The 24,168-nt window shown below is 32.9% G+C and overlaps 1 protein-coding gene across 1 annotated transcript in view; it reads right to left on the reverse strand.

Annotated features, from left to right (window-relative positions):
* The window catches only part of LOC118201397 (uncharacterized), a 524,295-nt gene extending 500,750 nt beyond the window's left edge, over positions 1 to 23,545 (reverse strand). The window contains exon 1 of the mRNA XM_085820601.1: positions 21,120 to 23,545. Coding sequence (XP_085676727.1) covers positions 21,120 to 22,122 — 1,003 coding nt within the window. The 5' untranslated portion in view covers positions 22,123 to 23,545. The remainder of the gene's footprint in view (positions 1 to 21,119) is intronic.
* Between the last annotated feature and the right edge of the window lie 623 nt (positions 23,546 to 24,168).

A 24,168-nucleotide genomic window follows, 5' to 3' on the forward strand; every position in this document is an offset into this window, starting at 1 on the left:
GTGAATCTTGTTCGTTCTTAGTGTTAAAACTCAGACATTTTTATTATTTTTAAGTAAAACTCGGAAGGTTGATTTGGGATAAAATCCAATATAATGATCTAAAATTAAGTCCATCTTTTCGATGCCTCTGCATTCTACAATTTGCAGAATTAGTCTGCTCAGTCTTGCGATCTAAGGAGCAGACGATATCAGCAAACAAAAGCCAAGATCACTTTCCTCTACAAAGCATGCGCGAAGAATGTGCAGCTATGCAACTTTTCTATACTAAAAACGAGAAACTAACAGACATTTTCTGAGCAGGAAGAGACCGCTATGGCCAGTGTATGGCTTCAAGCAACCTTATAAGAAGCAACCTTTATAAGAAGAAACTGAGCAGAGCACAGAGTGCGTAATTTGTCTGTGAAAACGTTTTATCTAACCTTGTACAAGTGTTATTAAAACACTACCATATCATCTCAGAAAAGAGTAGGAACTATTCTAAAACCATAGCAGCGTTTTCAGTTCTATTTATGCACATTCTATTCAGAAGAGCATTAAGGTAACTTTTTCTTCTTGTGTACGAAAGCAAAAATATTTAATTAAATTTTTTTCATTTCGCTTATTAAATTCGAAATCTCATTTTCATCGTTAAAAATTAACTTTTCCTTTCATTAATTTCATTTCCCTTTGCATAAAATAATGCGTTTTGTTTAAGAAGTTCCCATGCAACCACCATTAATCAGTAATATTTTCGAAACCTAATCCTTGTTTCGAAAGCAACAGAATGTAATTAAGTGTAAATATATTTAAGCCTCCTATTTCCAGCAGCCACAAAGGATTTTCAATTTTTCTCGAGTATCGTATAGTAACGTTTTGTTCTGGCAGCAAATTGAGGTTTTCTTAGGGTGTATTTAAATAATAGATGATTTATTAAAAGCTGCGTCATTTTTAAAGCCGTATTTTTTCCCTCGGTATCGCTACCTATTCTTCATTTTGCGACGTAATTTTTCGTTTAATTTTAAAAAGGTAAACTGATAATGCAGTATAATTGAATTTTATGGGATTTATGGAATCAAAAAAGAAGTTTATTAAAATAATATTTATTCAAAATAAGGTATTTTTTAAAATTTATTTCACTATAACTTTTACTGCTTTTATTCAATTTAGATGCTCTTTGCATAGTTTTAATTTATAATTCAATAGAAACTATATTAGTCTGCTGATATTCTTCATAAAATGTTAATATCCTAAATCGGTTTTATGTAAGATTTTCAGGAAGGCGATATTTATTATTCAGTTATTCAAATATCAAAGGGCAAGTAGACTCAACTTCGGATTCTAAAATGTAGTGAAATGAAATAAGCCAAATGCAATTAAATAACCCGAAATACAGCACTGTTCATAAATGTAGTTCGAAAAATGTACATATAAAAGTACGAGAACTATTCCGAAACTTTGCAGATAGCACTGTTCGGAATGCCATTCACTAAGAGGTTTGTGGTGCATTTCGCTTTCGAAATAACAGCATTCACGTATGCATTAATCCACCTCTGCACCTTCTAGAGATACAATAGCTTTGCAAAATCATAGTGCAAAGGATTTTTAGGGAAGTCGATATAAGATAACCGATCTGGCAGCTTTCACTTTCTACTCCGAGCTAAACTCTCTTTCCTTTAACTCTTTCTTAAGAGTTCGAAAAACCCAGAAATAGCATGCTATAAAATCTAGGCTTTGTGCAGGATGGCTTGGAAATTTTTCTACTCGTTTCCTTCAAAACCTCCATAAGTTTCGAGATATATTTGATCCAATATTTATACGAAGACACCATCTGCGTGATGCAAATCATGTTTTCCCTCTCCAAAAATGTTTCCTTCTAAATAGTTAGCATAATAATCACCATTCACAATTTGTTCCTCTGGAGCCTAACGCTGAAGTACTATTGCACAGATCAACCAACTTGTTTGAGGAATAAGAATTTCCGAAATTTTCGCAAGATAGGTGAATCGGTATATTTCTTTGCGTTAGACTCCGGCTTTGATTTGGAGTCTTAATTTCTGGTTGAGTATTTTTCATCAGTGAGCATTCTGTTAGGGATCTTTTCCTATTCTTTTAATAAATTTTTGACAGTACTGAAAGGGACAAACTTTTGTTCCTTCTTCTGTGAATATGGCACGCATTGTAAACTTTTACGACATATTTTCGAATTTTTCTTAGCAAAATCGTGGTATGTTCCTATTCCAAAGATAAATTTAGCTAAACGTTCATGAATCGATAAATGTCTCTCTTATTTCACTAATATCTCTACTTTCCAAATGTTCACAAATGTTAAAAAATGTTAACTTTTCAACTTATTCTGTACACTACATTTGGATTCTTTAAGATTTTTCACCTCGCTCAATCTGCCAGTTACTACACAAATGCTATTGTTCACAAATGCTAAAGAATGCTCACTTTTCAATTTATTCTGAACACTGCATTTGAATTCCTTAAGAGTTTTCACCTCGGTCAATCTGCCAGTTACACTAGCTTAATTAATCAGATACTTCCTGGCCCACATTGCGAATATAGAGACAAAATTTACCTAGCGATCATATGAAAGTCACTGTAATGCCCACGGCATTTCGATTTTTATTGCAAGCATATGACTAAGGCACGACACAAGGATTCTTTGCGGGTTACAAATGCAAAAAATGCTTCCATAGAATCGGTGCATTGTTTTCAGTCTACGAAATTTCGAAAACTTCCTCGTGTTCTCAGCCTCTCAGAAAATGTAACATAAGCTGAAACCTGTAACACGACACTTGCAAGTAACACATTATCACATGGCAATGTCATAAAATGTGATATTCTTATAACACATAGGCTGTTTTCCCGTTTCCTTGTAAAGACAGTTTGGAATAACCTGAAAATGATGACAAGAGAAACGAAAAACAAAATTATTAAAGGTTATATTGTCAAGGCGCTGCAGTCGCAATAGTTGTAAATTCTTTAGAACAGTCGAAATTATTTGCTATAATGTAGCAGCATTTAACGCTCTTACGAAATTTGTGGCCATCTCTTATACAAATATATAACTATTTTTGCTCATCATTTCATCAAACTGCTTTAAACAGTCAATATCGCAATTCAGTACTGGATGCTGGAAACATAAATTCCGGTTATCAAATATGTTTGTAAGGTTTATCCTAAATTTTTAACAGTTATTTTTTAAGCCCCTTTCCTGTCTATCCTAATTCCATCTTACAATTTCCTACCAGAATGTGTTTTTAGAATAGTGTTTAATGCAAATGAGTAGGAGTAGTCGAAGTTCCACTGACTTCGAGAAAGAGAACGATAGTTTCTGAAAAACTGTCTTAGTTATCTAACATAAAAGTAAATCAAAAATATAATAGTCAGAAAAATTTCCATTATTTGCATTTTATTTTTATTACATATTAATTAAATTTTTATGAGGCATCTTAAAATGAAAATTAGTTCTAAATATGCCATTAAGAGTACGACATTTATAAACACCCTCTGCTAATAAGCGTAAATAATGTGTAGTACTAAACAATAATGTTTCAGGATATTCCTTGCCTTTAAATATAAAACTACTTATTTTTGAAGTTACAATAGAAGGTACGTTAGATGAGGTTATATTTCTGAATTCATTCTAGATTATTCAGATTTATATAAAACTAATTTTAGATTTATATATACTAATTTATATAAAACATGGGTATCGTGTAAAAATACCTTTTTGTCAAGGAGTAAAAATATTCAGAATGTATTTTAACTAATTTTCACACCTTTTGAGCACCCAAAGTAATCCACTATTATATTAACTATAACAATTATGATTTCTTATTTTATACATAGTATTTCAACTATCACTTAAACTATTACAATATTTTAATCAGCGTACTTCCCCTTGGTAATCCGTAATTGGATATGCTTATTATTTTGAAGTCTAATATGTCATGTGATTAATAGCTTTAATGATGTTAATTATATATTCGCAGCAATATAGGAACAAAATGTAAAAGCTGATATTCTGTGCAATAATCTTCAACAATTAAATAAATAACATTAATATAAACTCTTTTGGGAAAGAAATATACAAGTACAGAACACGTCGACTGGCATAAAAGAACCAAAACTAAGGTGAGTAGAATTTTGTGCACGAATAATTTTATGTCTACATACGGCAGTGGGATAAATGAAAATGAATTTGATGAATGCCAGAATAACATATCTTACAAGAAAATAAATATGTGTTAACAATATAAGATACTTTATATGAATATAAGATACTTTACCTGTGTGTCAGATAAGTGAATACAATGGAATAAAAATCAGTTCTGGAAAGCATTTCCTTCATTTTTATCAAATCGAATTCATGCAAACAGACACGTCTTTATAAGCTTGAAATTAGGCACTATCTTTCGTTTCTTAAAAGATGAGAAAAATATCTTGATGAGTGAGTATGACATCACAAAAATTTTGGATTTAACTTTTCCGCACAGTATATATATATGGAAAAATTGTAATTCGTTTTCCTGTCACACTGAATTCATTTATTACTTCTTGAATCCTGCAATACTGATTAGACGTTATCCTGAATTTATACCTCAAACCCTGCTTACATGTGACATGCCCATTTACTTACATATTTCTAGAAGTGTATTATCTACACATATATCATCTAAATAGTATTAAGAATTTCACACAGCAAATAACTGTTTTCATTAAATAGTTATACCTTGAATAATGTTTTGAAAAATATACTAAAATAACCCACAGATATCTTCAGAGACTGAATTTCCTTCGAAAAAATGGGCAGAGTTTTAAATTATTATATTTAAAATTATAAAAATTCCATCTCATACTAACTGAATTTCTGTTCATTTTTATATTAATGTTATTATTTCTAATGCTCCAGGTGAAGAAGCACTGAACTTCCTTTAAATAAATCTCCGAGACTTCCATTTCTGATGCAGTAAAGCAGAAAAATCTCTTACCTTTAATAATTTTTTAAAACATTCAGGCACACTTTTTTCCGGTAAAGGGTTACCATCAAATAGAGGGTTGCAAGTTTTAATTTCAGCTGATAAATTGCATTTATTTTATTTATTTATTTTTTACCTTCTATTTCTTTCGGCCATAAGCAGAAGGCAAATTAGGTTTGAGATTTTATACGAAACAAATCAATTTATAGTTTAAAGAAGACAGGCACTTCACTATAACGCTGCTTATTTCTCAAACATCCGTCTGTTGCTAATAAATGTTTGATGAATGATTTCTGTATCTGTTAGTTCACAAAGTTCACAAGGCTGAATGAGACACAGGATAGCTGGAGTCGGGATAGTGAGAGTTGCCTATTTAAATATTTTGAATTTGTTTCTGAGATTTTGAAATAGCAGAAGGTTAGCTTTTGTTAAATTTCTGTTTCACTGTAAAAACTAATATGTAGCTTTTAATAGACATTTCAGTTTCGGAGTGTAAGTCTTCTATATAAGAACGAAGACGAGAATTCATCCGAGGCATAGGAAAGTTGACATTTGATAGTTTAACAGAATAATTAGGTCTAACTTTGCAAGTGAAAAAGAACACGCTGTTTTGAATTCTTGCCTCTATTTACTCCATCACTTGTTAGCTAATTCATACAAAAAATGCTTCTTTTCAATTCCCATTACACTGAACAGTCTACTTTGAAAAACAATCCTAATAACCTACTGTAATCGTATCACCTAATGTCATCTTTTTCATTCATACTAAATAAAATTGCTCGTATTTTCAAGAGATCCAACTCGTATTTTCTGTTCTATTAACAAAACTCTTGATTCTGTCTTTAAATCGCTACACGGTATTTTAATACTTGAGGAATATTAAGTGTGGTTTAGCTTATTACTGGCAAACTAGGGCAGCTTTTAATTTTGCATTAAGGAATATAAGTTTTGCATGAGAAAAGAAATTAAATCTTAAAATTACTTCTGGAAATTTACTTTCACAAACGGACATGTATAACTCTATTCTTCGTTACTTTTGTACGGTCTGCAAAAAGGTTTAAAAATGAATCGTATTTCGACCTTTGTTTTTAATATTTCTTTTTGAGGCATTCCAGCTGTTCAAAATAATTTCTTTTATTAACATAAATTTTCTCCCAGATCTCTAAACAAATTTAAGTTTTACATATTTTGTACTAAAAAATGTCAAGTTGTCAGGACTTGTGTTTCTCTTGATTTGCTTTGGAAACATGATGTGTCCTGAATAGGAACAGGGAGCTTACTCAAGCTATGTTCAAAAATGTGTGGAATAGACGACACAATCAGGAAGGGTATACGAAACCCTTTATTTTCTATACTTTACAGGTACTCCCGGGATACAGAGACCAACCACTTGTGGTCTGAACGTAAGAAATATAAAACTATTAACTAAAACTCTAACTAAAAGCTAACTTTGAATTAGTATACAAATGCCTAGCACTAAGACTGGTATTTATTTAAAAGGGTACGTATGTAGTACGCCGAGCTGCTGAAACTACAATACATTTTCAAATATCAAGAGGACTAAACCTCTGGCCTTAAAGGCAAACAGCAACCGAGTGAAAACTCGTGAAACTCGCAGTGGCAAGCGGCTTGCTTCCTAAATCTCCTTCTCTCTCCAACTCCTGGCAAAAAGGCCATAACTTAAATACTTGAGCGTTAGCAAGACAATTTGCATAAACAAGTTAAAGCATTTAATTCTGGCCGGAAGTAGAAAATAAGAAGTGATAGTACAGTTTTAAAATAAAATAAACGTTAGTAAAACTTAGGATCCTTACAAAGTAACCAAATTGCTGTAAGTTGGAAGTCAACCTTATTTAATTCATTTCTTTGACTGTAATCATAGTTGTACGGCCAATCAATCAAGACATATTTCGTATTTTAAGCTCTTGTAAACATCCTGAATGTATAGTGTTTTCAGAAATAATACATTTAACAGCAGTAGCTATTCTGAACTTTAGAACTGTCGATCAGAATTATGTAATGATTTCAACCAATAATTTACTTCTATATTTCCTTCCGCTTAGGAATGTCTAAAAGCCTATAAAATTTTAATTAGGTTTCAGTACATTTACGCATATAAAGACACCGATTAATGAACTGGAATAATAACTACCTTGATTTCTATACATTTATATCAAGTTGGTGATATCCTTTTTTATTATTAGTTCCTTACATGAAAATGAACAAAATATAAGTGTCCATCTCATCAGTTTTGTGTGAATATACGACAGTCGTTCGTGAAGTCGAAAAACTTCTTCATTCTTTTAGTTGAAAAATTAGTCAATATTCTCTTAGATTATGTACTTTATCTCACAACAAAGTGATTCGCATAGTAACTTTTATAAGCAGTTCTGCAAAGTTCAGCTGGCATTATAATTTTTCGGCATTCTGATTCTTTTATCCTTCCTACTTAATGATGCTTTCAGAACAGCTATTTATCAATGATTAATCTAACACTCTACGCCAGACGAATGACAAAGTAAGAGCAGAATCGTGTCTACAAGAAAGCTTTCTTTATATCATAAGCGGAATTTTTATCTTATTTCCTCAACAAACTGACAGCGGCCATCAAAAACCAATCTATCACAATATACGAAAGGCCAGTCAGTGGTTACAGATATGCGTTTTATCTACGGCTATAGATCCACATTTTTATCAGCTTCCCAAAATTCTAATTCCAAATATCTGGAATGAGTACTACACAACTAATCCGGATATAACCTTTTTACCTTACAGAGCAAATCACTATTTATTATAATACAACTAAAGGATATTTACTTCTACTTTTATCGTATTTTATTTGAACAAAGAAGATACTTGTCGGCTAACCAAATTCAGAGTGATTTTATGACCTTTAGAAACAAGAAATAGGATAAATCACCAAAAATGGTTTATGTTTACTAAATCAACAAAAACTTTATAAAAATTATTGCTTTATTCGCAGCAATAATTTTTATAAAGTTTATAATATTTTTATAATGTTTTAATCTATAAAAGATAATTAAGATAATGTTTATCTTCAATTTAAGAAATGTTTCATTTCATTACACAAAATATCAAATAAAATACCAGATAAATAAATATATCTGCCATATAAAATTGTATTAATTAAGAGAAAAGGATTGTGAACTGAAGTGAGAGAACCTCGAAGAAAAAATACACAATATTGTCATACTAATAAAACATTGCGTTAAAAAATCATTCCATAGAAATCTTTAATGCACCTGAAATAGTTTTGAAACTGAAAACACGCAAATAATTTAACCACAAATTTAACAAAGAAAACCTTACAAGAAAACACAGCAACTTGCGAATATCTGGGGTCCAGACAACAGGAATTCTACTGTATATCTTACACATTAGAAATTAGTTTTCACTGTAAGCATTTTATGCCATAAAATATACCAAATTTTGTGTGATAAAATGTTTCAAATATCAAAGAAAAATTTTAAACAAAATTAGGATATTTGATTTTGTTTCAAAGTTAAAACTTCCTGAAAAGAATAAAACCTCAAATCTACAAAAAATATTGCATTGAAAAGAATAACCTTTAACCTTTGAATATGATTAATATTCTGGTGTAGATTTCATTTCATGTGGATTTGTGAGTTCGAAATATGAGGGAAAGTATCTATATATGTAAATAATAAAACATAAAAGATTCTGCTTCGCAAAAAAAAGAAAAAACTACAATTACTTAACCATATATTTTATGTTCAGCTAATTTATTTCTGACATAAAAGAACTTATAGATGATTACGACATCTATACGTCTGTATAAAAGCAAATATATTTTTCAATACCAGTTTTTTATTAAGATAAAAGCGTCTGTTTTCAGGAAGACACACTATCGCTGAAAGCCTCGGGGACATCATATTTTCCTGTATCCTATCACTCAATCATGAAATAGATAATGATTAAAAAAATTTTAGCGGTTATGAGGTATTGGATTAAAAAGAAGGACTTCTGTTTCCGAAAGTTAAATCCAGTCCATCAGGGCATTAGCTTGATACTTTAATGGCGACACTAATTGGACCTATCAGTATATATACATTCGAGATATTATTATTTTTCTCTCCTTTCAACTCTTCTGTTTAGTATTTTGTGTAAGAAATGATGTAATATTATCTAATAAATAATGAAATGGAAATATTAAATACTTTTTAAGGTGATATGGGCGGAAAAGGCTTTATTTAATGAGAAATATAGATCACTTTCAACAAAGACTATTTTAATTATAGAATTTTATATTTTTAATTCAAATCAGTTACATCGACTATTTGAAACATATTATACGTTAAATTTTAAGGATTTTTCCTTCAAAAATATTTTCTTCAATAAGAATTATTCTAGGGACTTTTAGCCAAAATGGAGCGTTAGCCCAAATGGAGTATTAGCCTCGAATTAGTTATTTTGTGATGAATCACTATAAACGACATATTACTTTTCAAACTGATGCTACCAAATACAATCTTAGACAAAAAAAAACGACACACCACGACGCACCGAGAAGATATAAAGCAAAGTGGACACAAATTGATATGCATACAGGTTTCGACGAAAAATGCAAAATTTTACAATTTGGCTGCCAATGAATGAACGGTTGTCGCTACAGCGCATCTGATCTGCGCAACTGGCAGGATGTTTAAGAGGAAAAATTACGATTCCAGGTCATAAATTCTTCACGCATTTCATTCCGTGTACTCTGGTAGGCAGTAACTATGCCTCGCATACAGGTGCGCGAACGATATGCACAGATGTCAGAATTTGAGAGAGGTCTGTAGTTAGGCTCAAAGAAGCCGGGTGGACTTAGCCGGCTGGTCGGCGAATAGCTTGGCATTTGAGCAGGAGCGATGCCACTATTAGACGATGTTGGCAGGAATGGGTGAACCATGGTCGCACACAGCGTCAAGAAGGAAGCCGTAGGCCTAGAGAAACGACAGAACGTGAAGACCGAGCAATGTCAGAGCTGCACTCACAGCCCCAGATGCATCATCGATTGTATGTGCAACTAGTCCTTGAGTGACCGCAAGGATCATTCATAGACGGCTCACAGAAAGAGGGCTGAGGTCACGGCGCCCCTTGCGCCGACTACCATTGACCTCTGATTGAGATCAAACCCGTTTGCAGTGGTGTCGGGCTCATTCAAACTGGAATGTCACTGACTGGGGAAGAATAGTTTTCAGTGATGAGTCTCGCTTTGAACTGAGCCCCGATGACCAGCGAAGGCGAGTCGGGAGACGCCCCGGTCAGAGGTGTGATACCAAACTGACTGTCTTCCGGCAGACAAGCCGACAACCAGGAGTGATGGTCTGGGCTGCCATTTCATTTTATAGTAGGACCCCTTTGGTTGTCATTCGTCGCAAACTTACAGCACAACGGTACGTCGACGAAGTTCTAAGGCCCATTGTGTTGCCCTTCATGTCACACCACCCTGGACTTACATTTCAGCAAGGTAATGCCCGCTCCCACACTGCACATGTTTCTACTGCTTGCCTTACTGCTTGTCGAACATTACCTTGGCCAGCAAGTTCGCGGGATCTCTCTCCTATTGAGCAAGTTTGGAGCATTATGGGCAGGGCCCTCCAACCAGCTCGGAATGTTGACGATCTAACGCGCCAGTTGGACAGAATTTGGCACGCAATCGATACCAAGCCGAATAACTGCTTGCATAAGTGCCAGGGGTGGACAAACGCGTTACTGTTTTTTCACTTTGTGAAGCTCTATCGCTTCAATAAATCATCAAATTTTTCTCAAACTGTAATCATTTGTTTTTCTGTACATATACATCACTTCTACCGATTTTCGTTCCATTCGGATAACTCCTTCTTGGTGCGTCTTTTTTTTTTTTTTTTTTGGTCTAAGAGTGTATTATCTCCCTGTATTATTTTAAAGAAAGAATTAAATAATTAAGAATCTGCATGAAGGTATGTGTGTTTCTCTCACTGTGAAAAAATTACCTACAGCCATCAAGCCATCAAAATTTGAATAATATAATCCTCCACCAATATGGGCACTTGGAAGCTCGAATTTTGAATTTCGAATTGGTTTTATTATCTATTTCATATTTCATAAAACTTAATGAAATTTTGATTAACAAACCTAAGTATTTGAAAACGAGAAATGACAACACTGTATGGAGTAAAATATTTTATCCCCACGCGCGAGACTCGAAAATTGTAAAGATATGCTGTTTTTAAGTATTTGTTGAATTTACTGTTCAATTGAATTTTATGGACAAGTACGAAGATCGGCATAGTCAATAAACAAAGTTAATACACAAAATATTAATAATAAAGAGACTAAAAACATTTTTTCTAGCCATCTTTCTAAGATAACTGAATATTGATATGATGAACTGAGAAAAGTGTGAAAGAAATATAAAACATTATAACAACATTTAATACTGCATCAGGAAACCTAAGTTGTGTTAAATTAAGTAAATTTTTTTACTTTGCTCTTGAATTGTGTATGGCGTAAGTTTGAAGAAAATGATACTTAATAATGGAGTTAAAAATACAAAACAAATGTGTTAGCAGAAGTGGGTGCAACAGCAGACTGGGTAGACTGAGAGCTCGGCGAGAGCGTAAAAAAGCTTTAATAAAGCCTTTTGGGTGACCATTAAAATCTGAAACTTTTCAGATATTTTAACCGATATATTATGGATTAATATGATGCTTCAAAATATTCTCAAATATTACTTATACTCTGAGATCCTCAGGCACTCAGAAATCTTTCGTGTTATTAAATACGATAATATGTCTCTGATTAATTCCCTTTTACTCTAGTTTCTTCATCATTTTCAGATTTTACGATACTTGAAATATACAACTTTTTTGAAAAAAAAATCTAAATCTGAATCTTTCGATGCAACTTACTTACACCAGATTACTGCATAGTCATTCGCATATATACATTCAATATCATTTTGAACAAAATTTGACTATAAATTCTGCTTTATTTTTAATTTTAGCTTATGTATTTTCATTATATATGTATGGATAAGCTAAATGTACAGATGGAGGACAAAATAAAGCGAATACCTGGGAAAAAGTATGACGTATTTCGCACCCGCAGTACAGCCGCGCCACCTGCAACAGAAGTCTGCCACGTATTGAACGTGAAGAGGAAGGTATCAGTCTATCAACAGCAGTCACCTGCGTTGCATGCTTCGATCGAACTGTCTGTGAGAAATTGAAATGAAGACCTGTCAGAGTTCCAAAGAGGATTGATAGTTTGAGCTCGTTTAAGTTGAGCATCGGTTACGGAAACAGCAAACCTTGTGGGTGTGCAAGGAGTATGGTATCAGCCGTTATGACAGCGTACACGAAAGAGGGTAAGACGATGTCTTCAAAGCACAACAGTGGCCGAACGTCAAAGCTGGCTGACAGGGATAGACGGGTCTTGAAGCGCATAGTAGCCCGAAGCACAAGCAATAGTTATCCGAGATAACATCCGAAGTGAACAGTCATCTCCAGGACCCCGTTTCAACAAAAACTGTCAAAAGGGAACTTCATGCTCTGAACATGTATGGCAGAGTGGCAATTCGTAAACTCTTGGTGACAGCAAATAATGCTTTCAAGCGGCGCCAATGGTGCAGAGCTCACAAAGGTTGGACCCCACAGCAGTGGCAACAGGTAATATGGTCAGGTGAATCGTCATTCACCTTATTTCACACGACCGGACGCGTTTATGTCTGGAGAACGCCAAAGAAGCGTTTCATCCTGACTGCCTCTTGGCGACTGTGAAGCATGGGGGTGGCACCATTATGGTATGAGGTGCGATATTTTGGCGCGGTCTAGGGCCACTTGTTATTCTACATGGGAGGATCACATCCAACCACTATCTAAGCATTCTAGGGGATCATGTTCATCCTTTTGCCCAGACTGTATTCTATTAGAAGTGACCGCTTTTTCAAGACGATAACGCCCCTATCCACACTGCTAGGTGTATTCAAGAATGCATGACGGCGCAATTGAACATCTCGCTTGGCCCCCCTCAGTCTCCGGACTTAAATATTATTGAACATTTATGGGCATATTTGGAGTCCAAACTTCGTTCCCGATTTTCACCTCCATCCGAACTTTCGGAATTAGAGACCGCTCTGCAGGAGGAATGGCTGAATATTCCTTTAAATATTGTCCATGACCTTTATGCATCTATCCCACGTCGCATTCAATCTGTACTTCAATCAAAGAGTGGTCCAATCCCTATTAATAAAGATTTTCCATTATTTCACAGGTGTTCGTATTATTTTGTCCTCCATCTGTAAAATAAAACAATCGCAATCTGTATTCATAAAAGAAAGATTTTTAATTTGTGTATATTTTAATATGAATATTTGTGTTGCATAGCATACATATACAAATAAACATATATATATAGTGATATCACACATCAACTAATCTGTCACATAGCGACTGAAAACTGAAAAACTACAATGTGTGTTACGCAGGCGTTCATGTACCACATTTTGGAAATCTTGTCTAAATTTAATGCTAAAAGATATTTTCTGGCGATTTCTCTCGCATATCATAATTTAACATTTAATATGGAAATACATAAATAGTTTATACTGTTATTTAAGTATGTTTCGGCTAATTGTCCTGAGAAAATTAATTTCAAGATTCAAAATTTTATGCATTTAGTTACTAAATTTAATTTGTAGTTTCTTAATAGGTACAGATATACTTTTTAAACACGTTTACCTGATCTCGCATTTGTAAAATCGGTGGCCCACAGTGATGGACCATAAGCATCGTTCTCGACAATAGTGGCTGAATGACTTATGGGTATTAGCCATTCTCCACGAATGCATTAAGTTGCACGTGTCCGGTCACTTGAAGCAACAATACTTTTTAAAATTATGTTTTTAATTTTGTTTTTAATAAAATATAGTTGTTTGTGTGGGGAAAAAAATAGTTGTTTGTGTGAAAATACTTTCAGCAGTTCATTTGCAGCAAAATTATAAATTAGAATACATTAAACGTTAGTTAATTCCAAACGAATATCACTAAATGCTATTTAAGGAAACAAAAATCAACATTCAGTTAATCTAATTTATATATTAACAAACTCCTCAAGGCAAGTGAAAAATGTGAAAATTTTGTAAATTTGAAATTAATGTGTCTTTGAAATTTTGTCACACGACAATCGAACACTATCACCATATTCTATCTCTTTAATTTGCACTTAGGCAGCTAAAGAAAGATGGTTTTGTATTTAAACCATCGAAATTAGTCCCTGCAAAATTTGCAAATATTAGGCTGATTCTTGCTGTTTAACACCTTCAAGAATAGTTCTGGTAACACTGTAAGGTATTTCTCCCGTCTTCTTAGCATGACTTCGTGGTGTAGTGATCAGCACACTCGGCAAGTATTCGAGAGGTCCTTGGTTCGAATCCTGGCTAGGGCATTGCTCATTTTTCATCTCTCCTGCTTTCAACTGGATAAAAGGACATGCCGGGCAGAAAGGCAACGAACGAGCGGATGAACTAACTAAGACTGCAGCCCTCAAATCAGAAACTGACAAGGAACTTCCGCTTTCCGCAGAAGTTGCAAAAAGGCTCCTTAAGACAACATTTCAAGAGACATGGTCATCACGATGGCAGGAAGAAGAGACAGGAAGATTTACTTACAACATCTTCCCAATACCTTCTCTCATGAGGCTCAAACGCAACCGACTCTTTTCCCAAGCCTGTACCAACCACGGGAAATTCCCAGCCTATTACAGACGATTCTTCAGACGGGACGTCAACTGTTCTTGCGGTTTTCGCGGGGAAGACGCAGGCGCACTTCATTACATGCTCTCCTGCCCTCTGACAGAGCACCTTCGACACCAATTCTTTCCTTCCGACTACATCACATATCCTGTGAATAGACTGTACACGGACTATTGCTGCAACAAGGGCATCTTAGAGATAATGAAGAAAGTGAATGAAAATAATTATATCCAAAAAACTAGAGATTAATGTAAAATGTAGAAAGGCGGCCTAACCGTCAGATTGCCAGCAATGACTAGGATGACTTCCTAACCCTGAAGTGCCATTAACTTAGTTTGGCGGAACAGGTTAAGTAAAGTGACTATATATCTCTTCTGCTTTAAAAAAATGCCTAATGTTTCTAAAGTAGCACCCGAACTAAAAGGTTGTGAATGATGATTCTTCTCTGCCAGGATTTGGCGATTGGGTACCCTAATCCCCAGTCGCCCTTTAAAAAAGGTAGTATATAAGGTATTTCTCCAGCCTTCTGAGCATGCCTTTGTGATGTAGTGGTCAGCACACTCGGCACGCATTCGAGAGGTCCGTGGTTCGAGTCTCGACGAGGGCTTGCTCATTTTTCATCTCTCCTGCTTTCAAAATATACCTAATGTATCTATAATACTAGTAATAAGTAGTGTAGGTAATACTAGTGATAACTGGTGTTTGTAATTCTAGCAATAAAAAATTATTAATTATTTTGAATGCCAATGGCTTATTTACTATAAATCCGTTGATGGCAGATTAATGTGATCACCGAAACTTATGTAAAACGAACGCATGCAAAAATCAACATAAAAGAGATTATGGTAGAATTAAGTGAAAAGAAGGGGGAAATAAATAAGAAGATCGCATTCCAGAATTGAATTAAAAGAACTGAGTTTGAACTAAATTTAAAACCGAAATATTATAGCGAAGTTTTAAAGAAATATCACCATTTTGGTGGAACTTCTAACATTTTGATTTTCAAACTTACAAAAGTGAAGCATTTCAAAAGAGCATATCTTCATCGCATTCACAAGCGAGGATTTTTCAAGTGCGTTCTACATATCTTGTTGGGGCAGCTCAGACGGTATAGTTGTTAGAGGCGCTGATGCCGAAGGGCCCGGGTTCGAATCCCGGAGAAGGCATGCATGTAAAATTGTCTGTCTCTTCAAAAGGAAGTAACGGTGGTCGCCTATTAGGTGCTTCTACAATAAAATGGCCACCACTTCTGGCCTTGACCGCCCGGTGGCAAAATGGCCAGCGCGTCGCGCAGCAGCACCACAGGTCCGGTGTTTGATCCCCGGGCTGGGTAAGGTTGACTCAGCAATTCATCGATTGAGTGGGTCGATAAAATGAGTACCAAGTTCACTTGGGGTCTAAACACCGGGGGTCCTGCGACAAGCTGACGCTTGCCCGGGGCATATGCTGATGCACTGCGGGGCCCAAGCAGTTTTCGGACCAAGAAAGCAGATTTCGGAGAATTTCAGGCCATGGCTCATTAGGGCTGTTGCACCATTGAGGTTTTTTTTTTTTTTTTTTTTTTTTTTTTTTTTTTTTTTTTTTACTTCTGGCCTTAGGAGTAGTCAATGCCGTTATAGGCAAGTGCCCGCCATTGGGGAAAAAAAACAATTCTTCCTGGATATTTAATTGGCAGCCTAGCAACGCAAAGACTACAGTTATCGGAATCAAAGGTCAAGATGCAGTCAAAGAAGGCAATCATGAACGACCACAAAGAGCTTCTGAATCCATGAAGGTCTGCCGTGCTATTTTAGAAAAGTGACTGAATTAGGACTCCTTAACTTTTTTCCCTGAACAGGACCAATAAACTGAAAAAAGTAAAATGAGGTAGTACTGAAAAAAAGCAACGACGTGTTAAGACGGTTTTTCTTTTACTTTTGATTCAATTTCTTTACATTCCTTTTCCATGTTCTTATTTGAAATGATGTTCTTGACTTCGAGAGCGAAATATTTAAGTGAAACATCATTTTAGAGAAAGGTTTCTTATGATAAGACATTACGTGATGAGCATCTCTGTGAAGATTCAGGAAAAAAATTATTCAATATTCTTTTTTTTTTTTTTTTTTTTTTTTTTTTTTAACTGAAGATCCTATTATCAGAATCTTCCAGAATTCATGTTCTAGAAAACACTAGCAGGTTTTAATATTAGTTGCTATTTGATTTTAAAAAATATAAATATTTGTGATTTAATTATTCTTTTGTACGATTACCAGATTGTGATTTTAAAGTAATTAAACTTCATGAAAATATTAATAACGTACTTTCAGACTTTATGTATACATATAAAATTTATAAACACCTTGAGTGAAAATTTTTCCGGCTTAAATGTAACAAGCTTATAAATTAAATACGCTCGTAAATCATGAAAGAATATTACTCAAGTACATTTAAAGGGGGGGGAAGAAATCACCCTTAAGTTAGTTTAATTTATTTATTAACCAACTCCTTAACGCAAATAGAGAATGACGTCAGTTATCTCAAATTTTGAATTAAATTTCTCGTTCAGGTTTCATTTCATGAAGACAAATGTTTTGTGATTTATATTTTATAAAGAGTACAAAATCTTCCCAAATGAATGGAAGAACATATAGAAAGTTTGATTTCTTAATTTTTACAAAACTTCAATCTTAAAAATCCCATACTTGAGTCATTTGAAATATTTTTGTTAATGGGAGTCTATGTCTATGACCAACGGTTTTCAAAATATAGTCTGGTAAGAATTTTTGTAAACGCTATATATGTAACGTTTCGTGATCACAGTTTTTTCCATTTTCGGTTTCTTTTTTGTGCTTGTACCTTACTCTCTTTGGTTTTACCATAAAGCGCCCTCTAGCCCCTTTCCATTTCATTTCCGACAATGCATTTTGTGAAAAATTATGATTGCAGAGTTGTGCTCTACTACCTATAAAAGTTTGTCTTATTTTTTTTTTAAATACTCTGCATGAAATTTTCATATATCAATAAACCTGGCAGAGCATCAGTATAACAGAAATTAATAGTTTAACAAATAGACTTAAGAACGTTTTATTTTAAGCTATGATTTAGAAGCATAATTAATGAAAATTACTTTTGAAAAACGCAGTCGAAATAAGGAGAATATTTTATAACGAGTGCGAGTAACTTTAAATTATGTCAAATTGTGTATAACATGACAATTTCTTAAAATCAGTATTTTCGAATTTATAATATAATTTACTAGTATCAGAAGACTATACTTAAAATGCAGGATATTACACTTTTAGATATAATCTTCCTCAGTGTTGTTTTAATTAACTAAAGATGTTTTACAAAAAGCACTGTAATACAATTATGTTACCTATTAATTTGAAGTGAACAGTTTGAACAATTAATTAAAGATAACTTATAAGCTTATGACGTTAAAAATATGGAACAATTTTTAGAATAAATACATTGGAACTATCACATATTTTAAAATTTTGTTTTTGAATTTGAAGGATAAACAACAGAGAGCGAAGATTTGTAACAATACTAAAGATTTTGAAATACAAACTATCTAAGGAGTAAATTAAGTTAATCAATGTACTTAATATTTTATTTTAATAATTTTAAATATTTATATTTATGTTTATAGTAAACATTTATAAAGAGTAAGCACATTAAGATGTTCAGCATAAAAGGGTATGCACATAAACATGAAATTCACTTCTGACTTCATTTTAGTGGAACTCAGGCCACTAAATGTTATAATACATTTGTGACCCAGTTGCGTTATTTATAAATGCCATTAATATTAGTTTTTATTCATTATTTAGAAATATTTTCCAACACTGTTTTTCGCCAGGCCCTTTTCTGAGATATATTTTGCACAACCCCTTAACCTCGCACAGGCCTTAATTAAAAATAATTCATACGTTTAATGTATTGATTATACTTGCACTGCATCAGATTATTAATTAAAACTTCTTATGCAATATGGAAACAAAATAATAATGAAATTCCCCAAACATTTACTCTAGCGAAGCTGTAAACAGGAATTGCACAGATGGAAAACATGTTATTTATACTTACTGGATATCACTGAAACTACATGTTTTCAGTGATGTTTTTAGAATATTTATATTTTTAGAATACTTGTTGCTTTAACACTTAAACATCACAAAAATCCCTTTTTAAAGAATATTATGGCCTTAAAATGTATTTTAAGTTTCTTGGAATAAAATAAAGAAACTGTATTCAACTTGGACTACTTATATGAAAGGTCCACTGACATAATTTGTTTGATTTTTGAAAACATGCGAGTATATAATACGTGCGTGAGTCACATGTTTATTTTATCAAGTTGATGTGAAAGTATTTATCTTATTTATCTTTAAAATACTTAAGCGACCAAATTCTCTAAAAGTGTTCTTACTGCCATTTGTTAATTGGCCTAAAGGCCTTCTTAGTACCTCTTGGACCTTTCTTCATTTTGTTTAAATCAAGCAAAATTCAACTTTTAACTGACTATAAAAATGATGGTTTTTTTTTTTTTTTTTTTTTTTTTTTTTTTTTTTTTTTAAATTTTTGACTGAGCCTGTAATCTAATATTTTTGTTCCCTAAAAACGAGAAAACAGCCGTATTAAGCTCTCCTGAAATGCCTATAGTTTAACAGATGTAGTAGAAGTTGGAGTAATTCGATAAAAGAAAAGAGGTAAAGTTGTGGACAACTTTTGCTGCACCCATGTGACAAAACAGTTCGTCGGAATGAAGAACGGATCAAATAAAGCTCTAACTTCAAAACTAACTAGAAAAAGTTTGCATATTTCTTTCATTAATATTATCTTTCCCTCATTAATAATTATTACATCTCTAATTTATTCATGTCAGTCTTTATCCTCCAAATCTCTTTTTGTCACCACATAAGGAATTTATAGAATATTCATTTTATATTCAATACACATTGTGTGAATTTCTGCAACAAAATTATTAGAAAGAAATAGTTACACGTACGTATTTTTCTAGTATCTTGTTCGAACGAATAACTTGCGGAATTTATTTGCAGCAGATTTAGCTTTTTTAATGCGTAAGTTTATGCGAAATTTATTATTTGAGCGTTGAAGCTTAAGTTATGTTATACACCATTTGAACACTTTCCGTAAACAAGTTTAAATCATTTCCGCTCAGTTTTTTTTAATAATTCACGTTTCGAATAGGAAAACGCTTCCTTAAATTATCCTTTATAAACGTGCTGCTTGATAAATTAAGAGAAAACTCCTAAGGCAAAATGACATTGGCTATGCTTTGAAGCTTAAATGTTTTCATTTATATCTTTTAATATTCTATTAAATTTACATTTTTAATTTCCATTACAGCAAATGATGAAATTGATTTTGAACGGAAAGAATTTATTAACACTGACCTGCATATCCACTAAAAGTTTTACTGTTAATAAACAAAATGAAAAAGTAATGAAAAAGAAAAATGTGTAAGATCATGAAACCATTAATGACAAAGAAATTCCGGGCTATATATTTAACAAAACGTTCCATATTTATATTGCAAAACTCTCTTTCTAATTTCAGCATACTTTCACTGAAATACTGCTATTTTCTGTTTGAATATTTTACTTAAACATTTCAGAAATAATCTGAAATAAATGACCAATTACTTGAAAAGAATTATCCATATTGCATGCGTTTGATATCATTACTGAAAATTATTCTATATAAACTATGCAAATTAAGTTAGATCTTTAAGTAATCCGAATTAGCAAAAAGAGCTTCCTAATTATCTGCATGTGTTAGGTAATAAGTTCTTGATTGAATTTTTTTCATCTGCATAATACTTGATTTTTAACTAAATGTCTAATAGTGATAATCAGAATTAAGTGCAGTCAGAAATAAACTTTCAAATATTTATCAAAAAATTTCTGAAAACGTCAAAAGATAATAATGAATTTGAAACTTTTACGCATAATGCGCGTATTTTTGAGCTACAAAATACTGGTTAATTTTTTTTCTTTTCCTTCTTTAAAATATGTTATATGCAATGTTATCGAATTTCAAGAAACATTTAAAAATATTTTTTCTTTTACTGTTTTATTAAAACTTCAATACCAGAATAAACTGTAATCAGAATAATTAACTGAGCTTAAAACTATTTTTTCTTCAGGTTTTAAAAATCAGAATTTTATTCTTTTCGAAAGGAAATCTTTTTCAATAACTCTACAGTCTAACCTGATTTGGAGGAAACTTCCTAACTATATGCCATAATTTTACATAAAACGGATTCACTTGTAAACATTTAATCATTCTTAATTACAGGAATTCATAAATTTGATCATTACTCTTTATTCGATTTTGCATATTATATTTTACTATATGCAGATGATAATACATAAGTTATTACTTACCCAACGATCCATCATATGTATTCATGTACTCCGAAGACATAAATTGCGTCACTAAGGAAGTTTTACCAACACCAACTGTGCCCATCATTAAAACCTTCTTTGGCGGAGGTGGATGTCCTGAAGAGCACGAAGTCGCAGATGACGCACCACCTGTTATGCTGGAACCCGTTGAAGCCACACTCGTATTACTTCTTGATTTCTGCCTATACATATCTCCTTTATTAATCACATCGCCTTTGGAAGTGATGCAGAACTGTCTCAACATATAATATCTATCATCATCAGCCTCCAGAGGTAAGCTAGGACGAGGACTTACACTCCTGTCGCGTCGTGTGTACTGGTGGGAAGCTCTGCGACTTCTAAACGGCAAAGGATCGGCACATGGCACGCTGTTACCTCTTGGCCTAAAGTCATCCCAAGTATATTGACTCCCTTTTCGCAGTGCCCTAAATGACAAAGATCTACTATGGTTAGGGCTAAGTGATTTTCGCCGTCTTCGACGGTAGCTCTGGTCATTGTTAACTGTGAGAGTCTCAGAGAATCTCCGGGAAAGAACCTCTGCATGTGGCCTCTGCACAGTGCATGCCAAGGATGTGGAGTATTCGCTGGGATCATCCCGCCAGGGGCTAATGGATCCTGAACTTGCCTCGTCCACAGTTAATTCTGGTGCACTGCGAGGTAACCGTCCCCTTGAATCCTCTTCTACGCGAAGCAAATTATTGCTGTCGCGACGGCTTTCACCTAAAGGATAGAGGCCCCCGGGAGCGTTCAAGAATCTATTCCTAACGCCCTTGAGAGCTTCTGGTGTAACTGGTATCGAAGCTGAACGGTGCCTAGCATGTGGCGGGGAACCATAATTTGGAGAAGCTCTACTGGGAGAACGACCTGGTGATATATTTGGAGATTTATTTGGCGAGCGGTTAGGAGATATTGCTGGTGATCTGGCTGGAGATAATGCTGGTGATCGAGCTGGAGAACGCAATGGAGATTTAGTGCCATCCATATTCGTCTTCTGATTAGATCCTTTTATAAACAAATGTATATTTATGTCTATTTTAATATAATAAATCTATATATTAACTTTCAAAATATTTGTTTCTCTAAGACTGTATTTCTTTTATACAATGATATGTATTGATCTGTTATCACTGAAGCATAAGCTCAAAAATTTTTTTATTCATTTGTGCAAACATTTAAAAAATATCAGTTTCATTTATTAGCAAGAAATTGGAATATGTACTTTCGCATGAAAAATTTTGATTTCATGAACAAGAGAACTTCGTATAACAACACTTTATATGCTAAATAACGATGGTACTATTTCAGTTAAACAGTTTAAGATTAATTCCGGCTAACTGATATATTTCAGAATTCACGCTATTTTGGTCAAGAAGAAAGGATTCATTTCCCTTTTCTCAATTTCCTTAAAGCGAGTGTTACGTTTATAACTATGCACCGCATTTATTGAAGATACAGCAGAAAAATTAGTTCATGAATAATTCACAACCGTTTCACAAATAAACGTTACTTTCAGCTAAATGTATTGACTTATTTTTTGAAGTCGTTTATTCTCTGTTTACTACCTACTGTATTTGCAGAAATCCAATTACAATGAATAACGTTTCCTAATAAAAATCTTCTTTCGCGGTGTTAATTTTTTGATATACAATTGAATGAAAAGTTTATTTTTTATTTTCTGTATTTGGAAAATGCTTCCAGCAAATTTTAATAATAGTTTTAAAATCTTATAAGTTTGATGTCAGGTATTAATCCTTAGACAAAAGAGTAAATATTTACTGCGAGTTTTTCAGTTCCTTCCGAATGATTTGTAACTGATCTTGAACATATCTTTTATTATAATTATTTGCATTTAGAATATATATCCTTATTACATTAATAGCAATAAAATAATAAGTTAATCACATATTACCTTTGCTATTTATTTCAAATCTGTTTTTCTCTCTTGTAATTTCGAATTAATCTTTACGAAATCAAATCTATCGTATTCACTTCTAAACTTATTGTCATAAATAAATTATATATCTCTTTTAATATATAAATATAAATGCCATAATATCACGTACGTATTCTAAATCACTGTACTGTTTATCATAATATCACGTACGTATTCTAAATCACTGTACTGTTTATCATAATATCACGTACGTATTCTAAATCACTGTCTTGTCAGCACATCAAAATTTTAAACAAATTTATAATTTGCGTTTTAAAAAATTATGTTCAACTGTTGCAGTTTTAAAATAAGTTATCTGCCAGCTTAACAGCTAATTTATGTCTTGATGCAAGTAATAGTACTATAAAATATATATATTTATCCTTTTCTAGAATATATATATATATATATCCTTAATTATTAGAAACTCTTAATTTTTTTCATAACTATTCCACTTAAAATTGTTCAGATATATCAATATGCATTATCGATTAATAATATTTATTTAAATCTGATATCTGACTATACGCTTTGTTTAAACTGCTAAAAACTCTTTATATTTCAATAACGTTTACACAACTAATTTTAGAATCATTTAACAATATTTTTTTATTTTTATTAGCATAAGTTAGTTATAAAATACTTTAGTTCCTATACAGAAAAATTTATAAATTTATATTTTTATTCATAATATCAAAAGCTTATGCGATACCAATTTCTAGATTCTTCAATATATATAAAATTCTTGAAATGATTCGACGAAGCGCTTTTCTGTTCAGTTATCAAATTATGAATCTACAGCAAACTTTTAAACTTCAAGCGAAATACTTCAGATAAATCATTTGTATTTTCACAGAGGATTAGAAGAGTGTTCTGTTGTGAGTTTGAAGTATAGTTAGCGATAAGCGTAAAAAAAAGCAGGTATAGAACAGCGAGAGTAATTTTTTCGCTTTACATTGTAACGTAATTTAGGTTACTTGTACATTTAAAAAAATTAAGCTTACTGTACCTTGTCCATTTAGATGCTTATCCTTAATAAACCATTATGCTCTTTGAATTAAAGGCGCGTAATTTTTCTAAAGAGCTTCAAAACCC

This window comes from Stegodyphus dumicola, chromosome 7 (genome assembly GCF_044657685.1).
Source record: "Stegodyphus dumicola isolate Sdum_Otavi_A_Nest chromosome 7, ASM4465768v1".
Taxonomy (NCBI): Eukaryota; Metazoa; Arthropoda; class Arachnida; order Araneae; family Eresidae; genus Stegodyphus; species Stegodyphus dumicola.